The sequence below is a fragment of the Pteropus medius genome, unplaced genomic scaffold (assembly GCF_902729225.1).
Source record: "Pteropus medius unplaced genomic scaffold, Ma_sr-lr_union100, whole genome shotgun sequence".
Lineage (NCBI taxonomy): Eukaryota > Metazoa > Chordata > Mammalia > Chiroptera > Pteropodidae > Pteropus > Pteropus medius.
Genome location: NW_024353787.1, coordinates 1964972 through 1983212, shown reverse-complemented (window position 1 = coordinate 1983212; position 18241 = coordinate 1964972). Strand labels below are relative to the sequence as shown.

Sequence of the window (18241 nt, the reverse complement as noted above, 5' to 3'; positions counted from 1 at the left end):
GCGATGATATAATTTGAGAGAAATTGTGTTGGAAATACAAGTGTTATACAAATACAAGATTGCTATGTGGTACTTTGCAGGAGAAAAATCAACATTTTTTGAAGTTCTTTGCTGAAATAGATCACTCTTCTTCCTCGACCTTGGGTGTGGGGCACAATTTAGATGAAACCTTCTAACTGAAGTAATTAACTAGGCAGCTTTCAAGAGATTTAAATAGCAAGTGACTCCTGAACTTTCCAGAATATTTGGACCTTCAATCTGAAAAGCATCTGCTTTGATATAGACGATTTTTTTTTTTCTCAAAGAAATCACTCAAGGGAGAGGTTTTCAAATACACAACTATTTTTCTCCCTCCTAATCAAAACCTCGCAGGGAATACATCAGGGGCCAGTGCTTTGAATAGCAGCAGGAGATGGAAGAATTGAGAAGCTATTACTGCATTGATGGGGCTTCCAGGACTTTCCTAACTGTCACCGAACAAAGATGATGGACGAAGAAGCAAGGTGAGGCTTCGGGACACTCATTAATAGTGGGGACAGAATGAGGCATTTCCCTTGAGAGCTGCCTGTCACTTCCCACCAAGGCTCCTTAGCTTCCTCTCCCAACCAGCCAGCCCTAGCCTCACTTACCTGGCTCTCCCCCAGATTGCTCCAAGCAAGGGCTAGAGCTGCCCAAAGGGAGAATGACTTATTTTAGTTGTTTGCTTGGTGAGCTCTGCCAGGCTCTGTTGGACCCTTACCCAGGCCCAAGTGCCAGTCCTGGCCTCTGTCATGCCTGTGAGATCACTCAGGTAAGGGGCAGATTTATCTTTTTTCCTGCTCCTTCATTCAAGTACCCAGCACAGGGCTTGGCAGGTAGTGGGCAAGGACACAATGGGATATCATTCATTCATTTATTCATTCACTTGTTCAGCATTTGCTGGTGGATGTCTACTGAGGACCAGTGTTTGTGCTGGGTCTTGAGGATACACACAGGTGAGTGAGAACAAGGAGATTTTCTTTGCTCCCTGGTCCCCTTGCCTCTCATGCCCCCTTGTCACCCATTTCCCCTCAGTGGGACTCTAACACAGGCAGAGATTTGAGTTTTTCCATTTTCCAAGATAAGAGGCTCTGGCCATGTGACTGATAGGCAGAAGCAATGGGCACATGGCTTCTGGTCGGCAGGGCTGGTGGTGGGGTGGGGGCAGTGTTCTCCCTGGAGGTCTTTCCAGCCTGGGGGCCCTTTCTATCCCTCCAGCCTCTGGTGTCTCTTCACCACACTCCTTGAAGCCAAAGCAGTTGCTCTGCTTTCTGAGATATTTGAGCAGCTGCAGATATTTCTAAAGGGTGGGCCACCAGCCCAGGGTCAGGTTCAATACATTGACCCTCCCTCAAGAGGATCAATCAAGAACATGGTGTCTTTCAGTGTATCCCATCTCCGATGCACTCAGGCTAAAGTCCTCACCTCAGATATGACCCTTCCTACTCCCAGGCTCCCCACAGCCAGGCAGTCACTAAGTCTTGTCCCTGTCCATCTCTGTCCTATACCCCATGGCCACTACCTCAGTTAAGGTCTCATCATCTCATTCCTGTCATGGCGTCCCACCCAGCCTCCCTGCCTCCAGTCTCCCCCCATCCTCAGCCCAACTTTGCTCATCCAGGTGCTATGGTGGTGAGGCCATTGGTGGGGTCAGCCCCAACAAGTAGGATGCTCTATATCCACCTCAGCTGAAGCAGGAGAGGCTGGGGATGAGCCCAGCATATCACGAGTGGGGATGACTTATCTGCTTTAGCCTTGGAACCTGAACTGGCCCAAACACGTAGTGGTAAAGGGCAGGGATATGGGGCAAGGGCACACACCTGGGTGTCCAGGTGTCTCCAACCTTGAGATGGCTCAGCAGGTCTGAGGCTGTCCTGGAGGGTGGGCTGACTGCTGACTCCATAGAGGCTGGGCCTCCTCATCGAGAGAGGGAGAGGAGAGGCCCTGGGGAGAGGCGACCCCCTGGGGATGGGGCACATACCTTGCTGCATCAGGGACCCCATTCCGAACCAGAAGCTATTTAGCAGAGTGAAGTTGTTTTCCACCACTTCAGAGCCAGGGTTGCAGGGGTGAGCATCGTACCACTCGTAAGGGCTGAACCTGCAGCAGGAAGAGGGAGGCAGTGAGGGTGAGCTGCTGAAGATGGGAGGGAAGGTGAAGAGGGATGGGGTGTCCATGTCACACCAGCCGGCGGTTTAGCAAACATTGATGTGCTGACCACTTTAGAATCAATTTCCTCATTGTTCTTCTAGGGAGGCAGGCAATGGGAAATCAGGGCCAATTTGCTTCTTATTCTTTATTGTTAGTGCCTTTTGCTGGTTATAAAAGTAATTCAGCAGTATCTCTTAAAATTAAAAGTGCACATGTCCTTCAACCTAGCGATTCTGTGACTCATTATCCATCCTTGAAAAAACACTCCTACGTGAGCATAAAGAGAAGAGCATGAGGTTGTTTATCAAAGCATTGTTTGTAATAGCAAAAAACTGGAAACAACCGAAATGTCCTTCAATAGAGGAACGATGAAATAGACTATGCCTCAACCATACTCTGAAATATCATGCAGCCGATAGAAGAGAACGAGACACTTCTAGATGTACTGACAGGGAAGGATCTTCAACTCATATTGTTTGGTTAAAAAAAAAAAAGTGATAAAAATAAGAACAATATGATCATATTTATATAAATAGATTCCCGAAGACAGGGCGATCCATCTTCATGTACATTTGTATATAAATGCATATAATGAGTTCGGAAGAATCCATACCTTAAAAAGATTAGTGTTTTCCTCTAGAGGGGGGACGTTAGAACAGTAGAAGGAATTTTAGGGACGCCTGTTGCTTTACGTGTATCGTATACATTTAAAAAAATGAGAATGGGCTTTTGAATTACTTGAATCATTTATTATTTATTTATTGTTTATTACTATCTTTATTATTTATTTATATTTTTGAATTACTTGTATATTGCTTAAGAACTTAGAGTGAGAAAAAGTAAAATACACTCTTCATAAAACATTCCAACGGTAGAAGTGTAGGATACAATGAGAAAGTGAGAGTGCTCCATGATCCTGCCCCCGGGACAGAACAACGTGCTACATAATTTTTCAGGTTTTTCTCTTTGAATGTACAAATGCGTAAAATTGTTACTTGAAGCCTCCCACTGCCTTCTAAGGAAGAGAAGTTCTGATAATTGAAGGGGTCTTTTGTTATGGTGGGAGTTCCCGTTGAGGAAATGTAACTTGGAGGAAGCCGGAGCAGTCTGGAGAGATGGAGAGACCCTGGAGGAAGTCATGAAGCAGAGTATCCTGGTGTTGGAAAAATGCCTTACACAACGCTACACCCCTGGCGGTAGGCAGGCACGGGCCTGGCCACGCCAATTTGCAAGACGGACAAACCCTGGGCCATGCCGGTGCTGCCATGGAGTGCATCTGGGAATCTGCCCACCTTTGGAGACCCCATCTCTTGGGCAGCTGTGTCCAGCTCTCCAGCAGTCAGCATGGAGTGGTACAAAGAACACAAGCCACATGCACTGTGCAGATGCACTGTGCTTGACCCCAACGGTGTTGTAAAAAATCAAATTCATGGCTACGTAGAAAAGCCATGAGGTGTCACGTCAAAGTCTCAATCTCTCTCTAAAAATCATGACACTCTGCAGCGCCGGCACCCATCCTGCCTAGCACATCTCCTGGAGCTGAGTAGGGGCTGCCTCTTTTGCCAATTGTGTTCCCTCCGGTTTGCTTCAGTCCCCATCACTCCCTGCTGCCCACCACTCAGCCTGCTTCACTTGCTCATGGTTCCCGTCTGGCTCCGGCAGGCACCTCCATTTGCCACCCCTGATTTGAAGTCCAACAGGTCTTGGTTTGAAGCTTAACTCTGCCAAGAAACAGCTTCCTGACTTTGAGCAATGGCTTAAACTTTCTGAGCCTCAGTTTCTGCTTCTGTAAAGTGGAGATAATTATACCCACCTCATGGGACTGTGTAAGGATTTGACGGGATGGGTGTAAATTGTGTCATATGAGTGCAACACAATGTGACACTTGTACTAAGATGCTGTCTGTGGCTCTGTCTGTGGCCAAGACCCTTGTCTCTCTCCTCTCTCCTTATGTGTCCCATGTCATTCCAGCAGCTCCAGAAATCCCATCTCTCCCAAAATGTCTCCCCAGCCTAATTTTGAGAAGGGATCTCCTACTTACCTGGCCAGAAGGGATGGGGTATATAGCAGGCATGGTTGCCAGCAGCTGATGAAAGGCCAGGAATGGGAGGAGGATAGGATGCACATCAAAGGGGCAGAACTGATGCTGGAAAAGCCTGAGCTGTTTTCAAGGGGGTGGGGAGCTGAGAGGCCGGTTGAAGCTGCTAAATTTATGGTGAGAGCTGGGGAGAGTGGCTCCTGGCTTTCAAAGTCTTATTAGACCATTAGAGACAAGATGCGTAATGAAGGCCTCTCTGTGGCAGGCTGGGCTGCTGGCGGGGAGGGTAGGCAGGCAGCCCCAGGCCGACAGGCAGCGAAGGGCTTTTACAGCAGGACAATTCCATTTCTCCCATCCTTCCCTTTGGTCTCTCTCTGTGTGGGAGGAGGGAACGAAAGGGAGTGGGGTGGGGGAAAGGTTTTCAAAGAAGACCCAGGAGGAAAAAAAGCTCAAACACCAAGTCCTTGGATCTCAAATTGCCTCTCCAGAGAAGTCTCTCTTAGTACCTTGTTAGGATTTAGAGAAAAAAGAACCAGGGCAGAGGCTGGGCTGGAACCTGGAGGGAGGGGGCAGAGGGATCAGCTAGGGAGGGGTGGGGGGGTTGGGCCCAGTAGCCACCCACTTGGGGCAGAGGCAGAGGACAGATGTCCAGGTGGCCAGAGATGCGGGTCACAGATAAAACACTTGGTGACTCGAGTTCAAATGCTGGATGCGTCCCTTATTGCTAGGATGCCCTTGGAGAGTACTGAGCCTTTCTGAGACTCAGATATCTCCTCTTCATGGGAGGCTTTATAATGGCTATAAAGGACAGGTGCTTGGCAAACACTAGGTAAACACTAGTAAACACTGAGCTCAATCTGTCCCCTAGTGACCTCTTATATCATCCACCAGCAAGGATGTGCTAGCATCTTTCATGTGAACAACCGAATATGTAAGGGTGTTGCTAGCATGTCTTACGGACAAATAGGTATGCACGTGTGCCATGTTTCTGCGTGTGTGCATGTGTGTGAGTCCTTGTGGTACTGTTCCCCCTGCTATTGTGGCTTGGATGGACACAGTCCTTTTTTCAAGTGTCAAGCCACCCGCTGGGCCACTCAGTGCACTTGGGTCTGCCTTACTGGGTGCCTGGGCAATGACTTAACCTCTCCAAGCCTACTCATAGGACCTGGGGTACAAGTGCTGCCTCTCAGAGTCATGGACACAGACCAGGGTAACGACTTGGGGATTCAAGCTTGGGAGGCCATGGAATATTCCCTGAGGAATACGAAGAGATATGAGCTGCAGAGAAGGAGAGAGGAACATGCACAGCAGTAGTCGGAGTGGGGACTTGCATGACTCCCGAAACCACCAACCTTGGGCCAGAGCTCTGGCCAAGGTACTGCCCTTACCTGGCGATGACAAAGAGGACACAGCTGACACCCAGGTAGGCGAGGAGCACGTACATCCAGATGTCTGGGGACAGGGGGTTGAGGAAGGAGAAGACACTGGGGTTGGTGCCATTGGGCTTGCGATATAATATGCTCACACCAAGCGTCATGAAGGGCTTGGAGAAGTCGATGGCCTTCTCGCGGACATGTGTGATAGTCAGGGGGGCCACGGCCAGATCTGCCTTCTGCAGCGAGAGAGAGAGAGAGAGAGAAAGACAGACAATGAGCAAAGCCTAAGACTAGCAGTGGACAGAACACTCCTTCTTGGAGTGAAATCCATTGCCTGAGCCCTGGATCATCTAATTGCTCTTCAGTTTCAATATTTACTAATCCTTCTTTTGGGCCAGGCCAGGCCCAGGGTGCTGGGGAGACAATGATGAATTAGCCTTAACCCCAGTTCTCCAAGAGCTCATGACCTTGGGGAAGATGACAGTGGCATAAGCATGTAGAGAATGGATCCCTATTAAAGCTGTAACCACGTGGTCTATTCTCAAAATGGTGCTTTGTCAAATAAATACAGTTCTGCAACCTATAAACATTTAAAGATCACTCATGTTCTTCATTTGTGACTTTCAAACATCATGAAGAGGACATGAAATCTACAACAATCCTTATTTAAATGTTTTCTTTTCCATTCCACTTCTAAACTGCTTCACCCCATTCTGGACATTCTAAATATCCTAAAAGCCCCCAAAACCAGTTGGGTAAAAATAACGGCCTCCTTGGAAGAAGAAGGCAGGGAAAAAACCAAACAGGCAAATCCAGAGTCCTGTTTAAGAGGCAAGGGTAGGGAGGAGAGCAGAGCTGAGGAGGAAAGGAAAGGAGTAGGGAAGGCTAGGAATAGTCTTACGTTGCTAAATTTTAACCCAGCACAATGCTAATGAGGGGGATAATACAAGTTCTATCTATTTGGTCTGAGCTTTTCAGGATTAGAAATCTACAATCCCTTGTTTCTACCTTTCCAGCCTAGATCACTGCTCCCTTTCTAAATGAGGCCTCATTTAACGGCCTCTGTTGACCACATCCCATCTTCACCTTCACGCTGTCTACACATTGCGCCCTGTTGAGAATGTCCTCTTCCTGTAAGAGAATGTTCTCTTACCACCTTCAATAGTATTTCGCATATGCCACCTCCTCCAAGAAGCCCTCCTTGACAGCCTCCAATTCTAAACTCCCGTGAAGTTCACTCCGTCCCATGGTAAGGTTCTAGGTAGTTCAGTTTGAAGAGCACTATGTGCGGCCATGTAAACTTTTGTCTTATCTGCTTATTTACCTTTGAGTTTCTAAGCACTGTTGGGACTGTGGCTGATTCACTGCTTCATTTGTTAATTAATAACGTTTCCCTCTGAGAGGCTGCCCCTTAGGCTCCTGTGGATATTTACCCATTAGAATGTGAACCAAGTTATCACTTCTGAGCTTCTAATGGCTCTGAAGATGTCCCAGGTTGGTGGGCACTGGGAAACACAACCACGGCGCTGCTCACCCTAATGTTTCTCCTTCTAACAGCATCTCCTACACCTGGTTATTGACACTTGGATGAAACACAAGGATTCAATGAACACAAGGACTCAGAACATGGGAAAGACAGGGAGGAGGAGCCTATTGCAAAGGATTATTTTATATTGGGACCTTCCTTTTGTGAATTTCCGAATGTGTGAGCGGGAACTTGCCTAGCTTTGAAGGCAGAGGAAGAAGAAAGAGACAGCTGCTGCTACCCCAGTTCTTCGCAGCCCTCTCAGTTCAGGGTGTGTACAAAGGAAAGCAACGAAAGGAGAGAGAACTATCAGGGACGTTCACTAGAGGGACTAATGTGTATCTGCTCGAGACCTACTGTGCACCAGTCTGTGATGCAGAGGTGAGCATGAGACCTAACCCCTGCTCTCATGGCATTTCCGGTCAAAAAAGCCCCTTTTGGGGGCTGTGGATAGGACTCTGAGTAGGATGGGAACCCGAGTCAGGCACCCTGGAAGGGCTCTTTTATTCTTTAAGTTCTAGGAGCCTCTATAATGTTGGCATGACAGGGGTGTAGTGGATTTTTGATTCTAGAACTTGACCTCCCCCAGCCCTATCCCTTCAAAGTACATTGCTTTGGGAAGCTCTGTTCTGACCCCAAAGTCATCATCACTATTCAGAATGCATTTGGAACTGGTCTCTGGGAATGGCCTCTGGGGCTTGGAGTGGATTCCTGGGAAGAACCTCAAAGTCAGTGGTGGCGAGAATGACTTTGGCTTTTGATAGCAAGTTGGATGAGAGTATTAGTTACTGGGGGGATCAAGGTGTTTGCAGTCAAGGCTTGTTTCATTCATAAGAAGTGTTTCAGGATTGGTAAGAAAGCCAACTACAGGGCCACAGGTCTCTTTTCTCCCTGCCAGACCCACCCAGAGCCTTCAGAATCTCCATGCCAGGCTTTCTGCTCTCTGCTGTCGTGAGGTTGGGGGACAGGAGCATCTTCAGCATTCCGTGCCTACAGCAGCAAGACAGCTGGTCAACCTGACCTTCTTCATGGGGAATTTTGATATGTGTTCTCCCTTGGGCTTCAGGAAGCCTGGAATTCTCCACTTCAATTTTGATTTAGGCAGGAAATACTATATTTCACCATTGGTTATTATTTCCCTGAAAATGGCATTATTTTGTCCAAGTTCTCTTGAAAGAGCAGAACAGATGTCAAGGCTTTGATGTTTCAGTTCATTATTCAGGACGAAAGGCCCAATCTTGGCAGGTTCCTCCCACTTGTGCAAGTTTTCTTTGAGGATGATTCATAAAATCATAGGCTGTCAAGACTAGACAAAAGAACTTCAGGAATATCTATTCCAACGCCATATTTTTTATGGAGGAAACTGAGGCTCAGAAAGGTCCAAGGTTGTTGCTCTCATATTTATAGTAATCATCCTTGAATAAACCAAACCCCTGACTTGTCCAACACATTCATCGGTCTTATGGGTGATTTCTTGGCCCGTTCTGCCTCACCAAGAACTTTTCCATAACTTTTCTAAACCTCTGGTCCAGGCAGGATGGCCTTTCCAAGACATTACTTCACCCTATAAGCTGCTTTCCACTTACTGAGAATCTGTCAGGACCTGCCTGTCTCCAGCCTCTCCTACTCTACTGTATCCTTGCATGAGGCCACTTGGCCCCACCCGCTCTATCGAATTCCCAGCAACAGAACTGAAGGCAAGAACTTAAGCAGCTATTGTTCCATATTTTGGTCTTAAGCATCCAGCCGCTTTGGCTGCTAGTCGGGCCTTAGCCTTGTACCCCAGACTGAAACCTGGGCAACATCCTACCAGGTTCTAAGAACAAAGTTGTGACAGTGGTCCCAGTTCTGACAACTTATCACTGATCAGCCTTCTCTTAGGATAGGGGTCCTCACCAGGGACTCAGATCTGCCCCTTTGAGTCCCAGCTTGCTACCTGTGTCTCTTGTCCCTATTGGCACCTGCCTACTTGGGTTCCCAAGCATGGTCCCCTTCAGATTCTCCATCTCTGTACTCTGCCTCTCAGTTGGGATCCTCCAAGGCAACTGCTTGCTCAGACTGCGACCTACTATAGTTGAAATCAGAACTGCTATCATTCATGGATGCTTCTTATATGCCAAGCGTCGTCACGTGTGCTACATATATTGCTTTATGCAATCCTCTCAGCAGCCCCATGAGGCAGTAAACATGATCGCCACATTCCAGGTGAGGGTACTGTGGCTCAATCAGGCTAAGCGGTTTGTTCAAGATGGTGAGTGGCTGAGCCAGTACTAGGACTCTTTTCACCGTGACCTCAAAGCCCAACATTTTATCCTAAGAACCACATGTAGTGGGTTGAATTGTGCTCACCCCCCAACAAACATGTTCAAATTCTAACCCTGGTACCTGTGAAGGCAACCTTATTCGAAAATCGTGTCTTTGCAGAAGTCATAAAGTTAAGATGAAGTCATACTGAACTAGGGTAAACTGTAAATACAATGATAGGTATACTCATAGAAGAAGAGAGGACAAAGATACACATAGAAGACCATGTGACAATGGAGGCAGAGATCGGAGTGATGCAGCTACCAGCCTAGGAATTCCAAGGATTGCCAGCCATACCAGAAGCTAGGAGAGAAGCGTGGAACAGATTTTCTCTCAGTCTCCAAAAGGAACCAACCCTGCCGACCTTGGTTTCTGATTTCTGGCCTCCAAAACTGACAAGGAATACATTTCTATTGTTTTAAGCCACTCTGTTTGTGGGGATCTGTTGTGGCAGCCCTAGGAAATTCATACAACCTGCCACTTAGATCCTGGGCAGGATGCATGGAGCTCCTTCCACCTCCCACTGCTGTCCCCTCTCCAGTGACTGCTATTCCGATGGGCGGGCTTTACAGCTGAGCCCGCCCCGCCTTGTCCCGAGCCCAGTCTGCAACTGACTCTGGCTCATGACCATGACCGCCCAGCATACTACCCAGCATACACTTCACATCACAGGAGCCCTGTGGCTGCGGGAACATGCTGATTCACCCATGGTTTCCTCCAGATCGCTCTGCTTCTGCTTCCATGGCCACCCAAGAAAATCAGTGTCACTCCCACAACACATGCAGGACTTGTCCCAGGGGCTCTGTCTGCTGGGTCTCTGCCCACATGTCTGGGATGTGTATCCATGGAATTCACCTTCCACTCTTTTCCCAAAGTGGTGTTTCTCTGGCTAGATTCTTTCCCCATTCCTAATGCTGCTTAATATTAGTTAAGACTTCCCTCTGCCCTTGGGATGAGAGAGTCTTATTATGGGTTCCTCGATTCATTCACGATCTAGCCAGTACTGTCTGGTAGAACTTTCTGCAATGATGAGAATGCTCTATATCTGCGCTGCCCAACATGGTACCACTAGTTACATGTGGCCCTCAAGGACTTGACATGTGGCTTGTGTAACGGAGGGACTGAATTTATACTTTTATTTAATTTTAAATTAAATAATTATAATTATTTAAAAAATTAATTTTAATTAATTTCAGTTTAAATTTAAGTAACCCCATGTGGCTTGTGGCTATTGTGTTGCAAGGTGCAGATCTGGCCCCGCCGGGCCCTGCAGCCTTACCTCGCGTCATGTTCCCCCCTGTTCTCTTCCTACTGGCTTCTTCCAGACCCTCCGGTCCATGCTCTCTCTCACCTCGGGGCCTCTACACGTGTACTTTTCTCTACTGGAAACTTCTTCCTCCCCAAACTCTTTGTTGAGCTAATGCCTACTTCTCCTTCAGATCTCACCTCGAACATCACTTCTCCAGACAAAATCCTCAGATAAAATCAGGTCTTCCTGGTGATTAGTCTCATAAGGCCAAGTATTTTCACTCCTAGTATTGATCATAGTTATGGTTTTAGAGGTATTGGGTGATTCTCTGAGTCTTTCTCCCCTACTAGATAGACCGTAAGCAGGGCCTGGGCCTGTGTCTTTTTACTATCATATCCCCCACGTCTAGCACAGTGCTGGCCTTTCGTAGAGATTTTGGGACTGAACGAATGGGGATGTTGCTAGTTTAGGATAGACATCCGGCAAGCATGTCTGAGTACATGGCAGATTACAAGAGGGCAAAGCAAGTCACAGTATCTGCTGATGATCTCTAACTCCAAGCTTAAGAAAACACAGTGACCTTTGAAAGGCCCTGGACAGTAACCAGACAACCAAAAGCCTTAGCAATCCACACATCTGAGTAGAGCAGAAACAGGTGCTAGTAAATTCATGTAGGTCAAAGGATGGGTCAAATACTAACATCTGTGATTTCCATGCCAGCTTCCTGAGCTGACTGCAGCCTCACTGCCAAAAAGCAAGGAAGGAAGGATGCCTGTGCCTCTTACCTGGCCATGTTTCTCTCTTACCCTGGCTGAATAGTTACATCTATTCATATGTTCATAGATTATTGTCTGTCTCCTCCACTAGAATGTCAGATCCTGAAGCTCAGGGGAGGGATCCTGCCTGTTTGTTCACCGCTGCATTCGCAGCATCTAGCATGGGGCCTAACTTAATAAATGTATTGAATAAATGAATAACTTGATCAGTGGGAACACTGGAGGTTTAGAAGAGCTCACCCAGCAAGCCCTCCTGCAGGGCTTGCTACACAGCAGTTTACAAAGGCGACGTACACAGAATCACGGATGGTATCTACTGATGACCCATCAGCCAGCTGCCACACTTAAAAATCAGCACTGTGGCCACTGACAACCACGGAACAGCTTGTATATACCTAAAGAGATGGGCACAGGTGCAAGAAAATTCCTAAGTATTGACCACGGGGTCATGTCCTTTGCTTCACACACAGGCCTCTTGGGCTGATGGATGCCTGACTGTGAGAAATGAAGCCTGTGCCTTTCCCAGGCCTAGGAGAACAGCTGATTCCTGAGTCCTGGCAGGGGCTGTTCTGCGTCTGTTGTTTAGGATGCTCGGCAGGTGTTCCTTGCTTCAGGGCCTACTATGAGGGATGCACCCATCACGGACTCTGTTCCCATCTCTAAAAGAATCCCCTTTCCCCACTCCTTGTGCAGCCACAAGACGGGTGTCCACTCAGGTCCTGCCAGGATGTAGTCCTGCCAATGAGGGCAGAGACTTGAACAACCTCAGGGCCCCACCCAGGGAGGTACCCCTATCCACGCCCTGGGCATCTCCGTCTCATTCCTGAAGTCTCAGCCTAAGAGTCACTTCTGCAGTGAAGCCTGAGTTATAGACTCTCAAAATCCCCTATACCTACAGCCCTTTGTAGCGCTGATTGAAATTTTAATAAAATTTAACTTGGCTGATTCATTGCTTCCAGAAGGCAAGGATGATGTCTACCTTGGTTACTCCTATATTTCTAGTCACCATCCAGGTCTGGTATGTCATCGGTGCTTGGCTCAGACCCCTCTAATGCTACAGAGCAGACCCACTGGCTGTGACCAACCTCATGCAGGCACAAGCTTGACAGGATCTCACCTCCTGCCACCTGACACCTATTGCCCCCATGACTTTCCATGGACACTGCTGCAGGGTCCTTTGGGTCCCATGCTCTCCATACCAAGCCCAGAAATGCATAGAAGTCAGGAGCCAGTTAGGAAGCCTGTTCCTCCTCTTCCCCTCACCCTGAGAGATGGTCCCGAGATGCACTTTGTATGGCTTTTCTGCGGGGCAGACCCGTGGATCGAGCCATTGGTTGTACTCAGTGGTGATGGCTCAGTAATGTGTCCTCCTTTTCCCTGCCCCTCACTCTCTCCCCGACATCATATCCCCTGAATAATGGCATCTAAGCCCCGGCTTCAGGCTCTGCTCTCCAGGAGCCCAGGCTGAGACTTTGCTCCATAAAGTTTTGTGGAATGAATGAAAAAACAGTTGATCCTCAGCAAGAAGGTCTGCGTGCTCCAGTTGCTCCCTCTGACCTCGGTTTTCCTCCAGTGCCTTCTTTACCTCTGCCTTGTCCTCCCTTACACTTGGTTGTCTGGATCCTGACCCTCTGCCAGGCTCTTTGCCGGCCTTTCTCAGGCTGGTCTCTGCTTGCTGAGATCTGGCAGCTGACAGTTCTGTCATGAATCTCAGTGCAGCCCCAAGTCCTTCTTGCATCTCTCACTTGCTTACCTGGTCGCCCTCAGGCAGATCCTGAGCTTCCCCAGAGCTCTGGCTACCCGGATAAGAGTTCATCTTTGCAGTCTATCCATTTTCTCTGCTCTCAACTGCTTTGTCCCATCCAAGATTCTGACCTGCTTCAGGTGAGCAACCAGCACGTCAAATTTTGCCGCCCTCCCTGCTCTGTGCTCAGTGTTACAGAGAGGCAGACGGGACATCTGGGCAGTGCTACTTTTTTCATAGGGGAAGGGATGATATGCCAAGGCTACCCATGACCACTCTTTGTTTCATCTTGGTCCAGCCCCATCTATGAGCTCAGGAAACCTACATACTATAGAGAGATGTAACAACTTAGAGATAAAATAACTAATGGCCTCCTGTGGCCTGGAGGACATTTATTCATGCCCGCAAGGCCAGGCTCCTGCTCCCTCTCCTCCCTACCTGCCCCACCCCTCTGATTCAAGGGCCTGAGAGAGCAGCCAGGACAGGATTCCTGGGTCTCTGAGAACAAAGTCTGCAGGAGGCCAGGCCCGGAGCACCCAAGGGGCCCATGCTGGGGCTGACCCTGTTCCCTTAGGAGATCACACTCATGCCGACTTGTGTAAGCTGCTCATTCCTCATCTCCATTGACCTCCCTGCCGCTTGTGACCCTGTGTTCACGCCTGTCCAGTGGCCTCTTCTCCTTTGGTCTCTGTCATCCACGCTATCCTTATTCTCCTCCCTCCTCAGGCCTTTCTAGATCAGGTGTCTTGTAGAGTCTTCTTTTTTATCTCCTCCTTATGCTCTCATGTTATTCAGGGTCATATCTTAGGTCTTCATCTCTTCTTTCCCCAGCAATTCCGCTACCCTCTGTCTCTCAAGGTTCCCCCTCAGGCTGTGCCGATGATGCCCAATCTCAGCCTCCGGCACTGCTCTCTCTGAGTGCCCAGCCATATGGCCAGCCAACTACCAGGACCCCGAGCCCAACATGATCTTAGTACATCTCCCAAAACCTCTACTTTTCCAGGAAGCTCTTTATCTGGTGATGACACCACTACCTCCATAATTGTCCAAACTAGAACTTTACACCTTTTCTTTGATTCTTCCCTTTCCCTCACCTCCTTCACCCAACCAATCACCAGTCTCATTCACTCCACCTTCTTGTCTTCATTTCCCCATTTCCAGCTATAACACTCTGAGGCCACATGCTCTCCATCACCTAGGTCCCAGTAATGGCCTCCAGACCTGCTCCATGTTATTTAGCACAGTGATCTTCCTTAAGTGAAATCTGATGTCACTCCCTTGTTCCACACCTTTCAGTTGTGCCTAATAGTTCTAAGGATTAAAACAAAATCCCCCAGTTTAGCACCCAAAGCTCTTCAAGACTTGTCTCTTGTCCTCTCCCTCCAGTGGCAGCCTCTCCTCTTGGCTTCGGGTTCTCCACACTTGGGGCTCTGCCTGTACACTCCTCAGCAGGATCCCGGGCACCAGGTGCCAGGACAGAAGCCGTAGATAGCAGGCGTCCATTGAGACAGGCCAATGCCCCAAGCAAAGAAAGGGGAGATACCTTGGTGTGTGCCTCAGTTTCCTGTATGATCAATGTGAATCAGCTGCTCCAACTTTCATTCAGAAGGGCAAGGTCTAGGTCCCAGATCACTGTGGCCCACCAGGATGACCATGGCTGGGGGGCCAGCTCTCCTGCTGCTATCACGTTCACCCGAGCACATACTTTGGACACTCGCCCATGCACATTCTTCAGACGCGTACACACCCTGCCCTTGGAGAGAACGCCAATGAGCAGGACAGCTCCTATGTGCTGAGCATTTACTGAGTGCAAGGCCCTCTGTTAAACATTTTTGCACCATATTTCATCAAATCTTCTCATTTCATAGATGTGGAAATGGAGGCTGGAGAGGTGGAAGCACTTTCCCACTATTAGCTAAAATGTGCTCGACCCAGAATTTGAACCCATTGCTGTTGGATTCCAAAGTCATTAAAACACATGGGAATAATTTAAAGGCACAGATGTGAGTAGAAGACTTGTGAGAAAGGGGCAAATGAGAGAGAGAGCAAGCAGCGAAAATGGAGAGAGTGACAATTTGGGAGAGGGATGGGGTGAAGGATGGAGAAATCACTGCTCTGTCCAATCACATTTGTCCTTCCCATCGTGTGTCAGCAGGAGGGCGAAGCACCCTATTAGGTACTCCATCTTCCTCCGTAGCCGGGCTCCTTGGAAGGTCAAGTGTCATGGAACAGAAGCGAGCAGAGAGGGTCAGGGAAGGACTTCTTATGTCCTGCTGGTCAGAGGCTGCACTGCACCCAAGGCCACTACATGGGCCTCCGGGGGAAGATCCTTGCGAAGTTAGCATTCATCATTTTTACATCTACGTTCAGATCCCTAATAAGAAAGTAATAATATTGCCAAGCCTTTACCATGCTTTCTATGAGCTAGTGAGAAGACTAATTATCTGAAGACACTAATAAATGGTTATGATGTTATTAAAATTGGCACCAAGCTAGGATGAATAGGCTCATCAATTGTAGGGAATCGGGTTTAACAAGGTCCCCTGCATGTCCTGTCAGGGCCTGTGGCTTCAGTGGAGACCGGGCAGCACGGAGGCCACAAATGAGGCCTCCTCCTTTTCCCAGCTAAGGGTCAGCTCAGGAAGGTCTGGCTGCTGCTGGGTTTTTCTGACCCCCCACCTTCCCCGCCCCTTGCAAATGGCTCTTCAAAGCTCTCAGGACTGCTGGAGATGCAAGACAAGGCTGGCATCGGCCCTGCTCACTTCTGCATGTGGCCTCCCTTCTCCATGTGATCCCTCCCTCTTCCTCCCCAGTAGAGCTTGCCTCTGCCAATGACAGGCTCAGAACCCACCTGCAGCCCCACTCTCCAGAGCCCCACTCACAGGCTCATAGGGAGCCAATAAATAGAGATGCCTCTGGGGCCTGCTGACTAATTTCCATAATAATTACAGTTATTACTAATAACGGTGACAACACCACTCCTTTCCATTTATACTGAATTCCACAACCTGGGAGCTGCTTCCCCACCAGTTGTCTCTGCTGGAGCCTCACAATTAGTTGGGAAGAATGCAGGGCAGGTATTATTACTCTCACTGTAGAGATAGGAAACAAACTCAGGGTAATAAAGGGACTTCCTGAAGCCCCCTTCCTGGCTTCAAAGGAATAATTGTAATGATAAAAATAAAAATAGTAAGAGCAAGTACTGACACGGTGCCAACTATGTAATGCGCACATGTGAACTTACTTAGTCCTCACAACAGCCTTAAGGGGGAGGTTCTGTGATTTTCGTTCCCATTTTACAGAGGGGGAAACTGAGGCACAGAGAGGTTAAGAAACTCGTCCAGAAGCACACAGCTAGTAAGTGGCACGGTGGGAATCAAGTCCAGCCTGATTAGTTTTATTATTTACTATTTACTATTAGCTCATTACTATTAGCTTCTCCCGCCAGCCTTCCCCACAAGCCCAATTTCCAGAGGCCTAGGAAATGACTGCCTGCAACGCTTTGCTTGAGTCTTCTTGCTCTGAGCTCCAGCCTCCTTCCGCATCCAACATCCAAGGTCCCTGTATGATAGCTCCAAAGGCTAACAGAGAGCCCCGATGCTGCCTGCCCCCACCCCTAGAGGCAAAGTGAGAATAGTCCCTTTGGCTGGTACTTTTCAGGTTGCAAAGACCTATAGCACGAACCTTCCTCTGCCCTGGCTCTTTGCAGAGGTTGGAACACAGGGCTTCAGAAGCAGAGAGCCTCCGAAGACCACTCACCTCTCTCTGTCCCAGCTTCCTGGTCTGTACAATGGGTGGTAGTAACAGTATCTACCTCGCTGGGTTGTTTGTTGTCAGGATAAATGAGAGAAGGAATATAAGGGCTCCAGTACAGATCAGTTCCTTGCCTGCATTAGCGGATCTTTGATAGGAAATGTTTCTGGAGAGTTGAGGGCCCTGTGCTCGAAAGCAGGTAATGTTTATCAAGTGCCAGGTGAGCCTGTACAAATGGTGCCTCATTTAATTCCTGCAACAATCACAGGAGCTATGGAGGTTGCTAATTACTCCTATTTTAGAAGTGAAGAGATTGAGGATCAGTGACATTGATGAACTTACTTGGTTGTACATCTACTAGCTCGTAAAGCTGGAGCTTGAATCCCCATCCAGCGGTCCGCAGCCTGGGCTTCTAACTAAGGTGATATGTGCTCTTACCAAATCTTATAAGTCTCCCTCTTACTGAGGGCTGGCTGTGGGCCGGGCCCTGTACCTAGTGTTTCATGTCCTTCCAATGAGGAAGGAGGAATTATATCCACTGACAGACGGAGTCACTGAGGGAGGTCCAACGACATGCCTCTGCTTGCATAGCCAATGAATGAGGAAACAGGACTTGAACTCAGGTCCTTCTGATTCCTCTTGCTGTGGTGTCCTTATTCTCTGGCTTCTCTCTGTCTTTTTCCCAGTGTCCCGCAAAACTCAGCGCCTTCTACCACCTGCTCCCAAAAGCTCCACCCACTGCTTCAGCTTCTTGCTCCTCTGAGTCCTATCCCGTTTCAGGCAGAGTATGAATCTGCCTCATTGGTACCTCCGAGCTGAGCCTCGCTCATCCCTTCATGCCAGCCCTTGGCCTCCTGTATCCTGATTGGACCCAAAGTTGCTCAAGACAGTGACAGATCAAACTCTGTCTCAGAGTTCGGTGAAATATTTTGCAATTGCACTTTGCCCACACGGCTGGAACACCCTTTGGTAACTTTTAAAAGAGCAGAAGGTAGCGATCTTCTAGAGAGAGTTCATCAAAGACGTCGGTGGGAACGGCTCTGGATCAGATGGGGGCCAGTGCGTGTGTGCTTATGTAGAGGGGAATGTCTGGGAGTTGGAAGCATGAACAAGGCAGGCCTGAGAGCTGGGTCCTCCTCACCCAGATTGTGGCCTTTGTCTCCATCTCACCTGCCCCTAGAGCCCTCATCTGCCAGAATGCCCCACCCTGATGTGCACACAGGATTTAGCCAAGCCTCCCAGGGGGGGTCCTTGGCCCCACTTACATGGTCAATGAGTTCCTTGATCATGCCGTTCCACTGGCCTTT

The 18241-nt window shown here is 48.6% G+C and overlaps 1 protein-coding gene across 3 annotated transcripts in view; it reads right to left on the bottom strand.

The window, feature by feature from the left end:
• The window catches only part of GRIK3 (glutamate ionotropic receptor kainate type subunit 3), a 209373-nt gene that overhangs the window by 17170 nt on the left and 173962 nt on the right, over positions 1-18241 (bottom strand). For all 3 annotated transcript variants that reach the window (XM_039850974.1, XM_039850975.1, XM_039850976.1), the window contains exons 11-12: positions 5596-5819; positions 2000-2118 (exon numbers count right to left, since the gene is read on the bottom strand). In XM_039850974.1, the coding sequence (XP_039706908.1) occupies positions 2000-2118; positions 5596-5819 (343 nt within the window). The remainder of the gene's footprint in view (positions 1-1999; positions 2119-5595; positions 5820-18241) is intronic.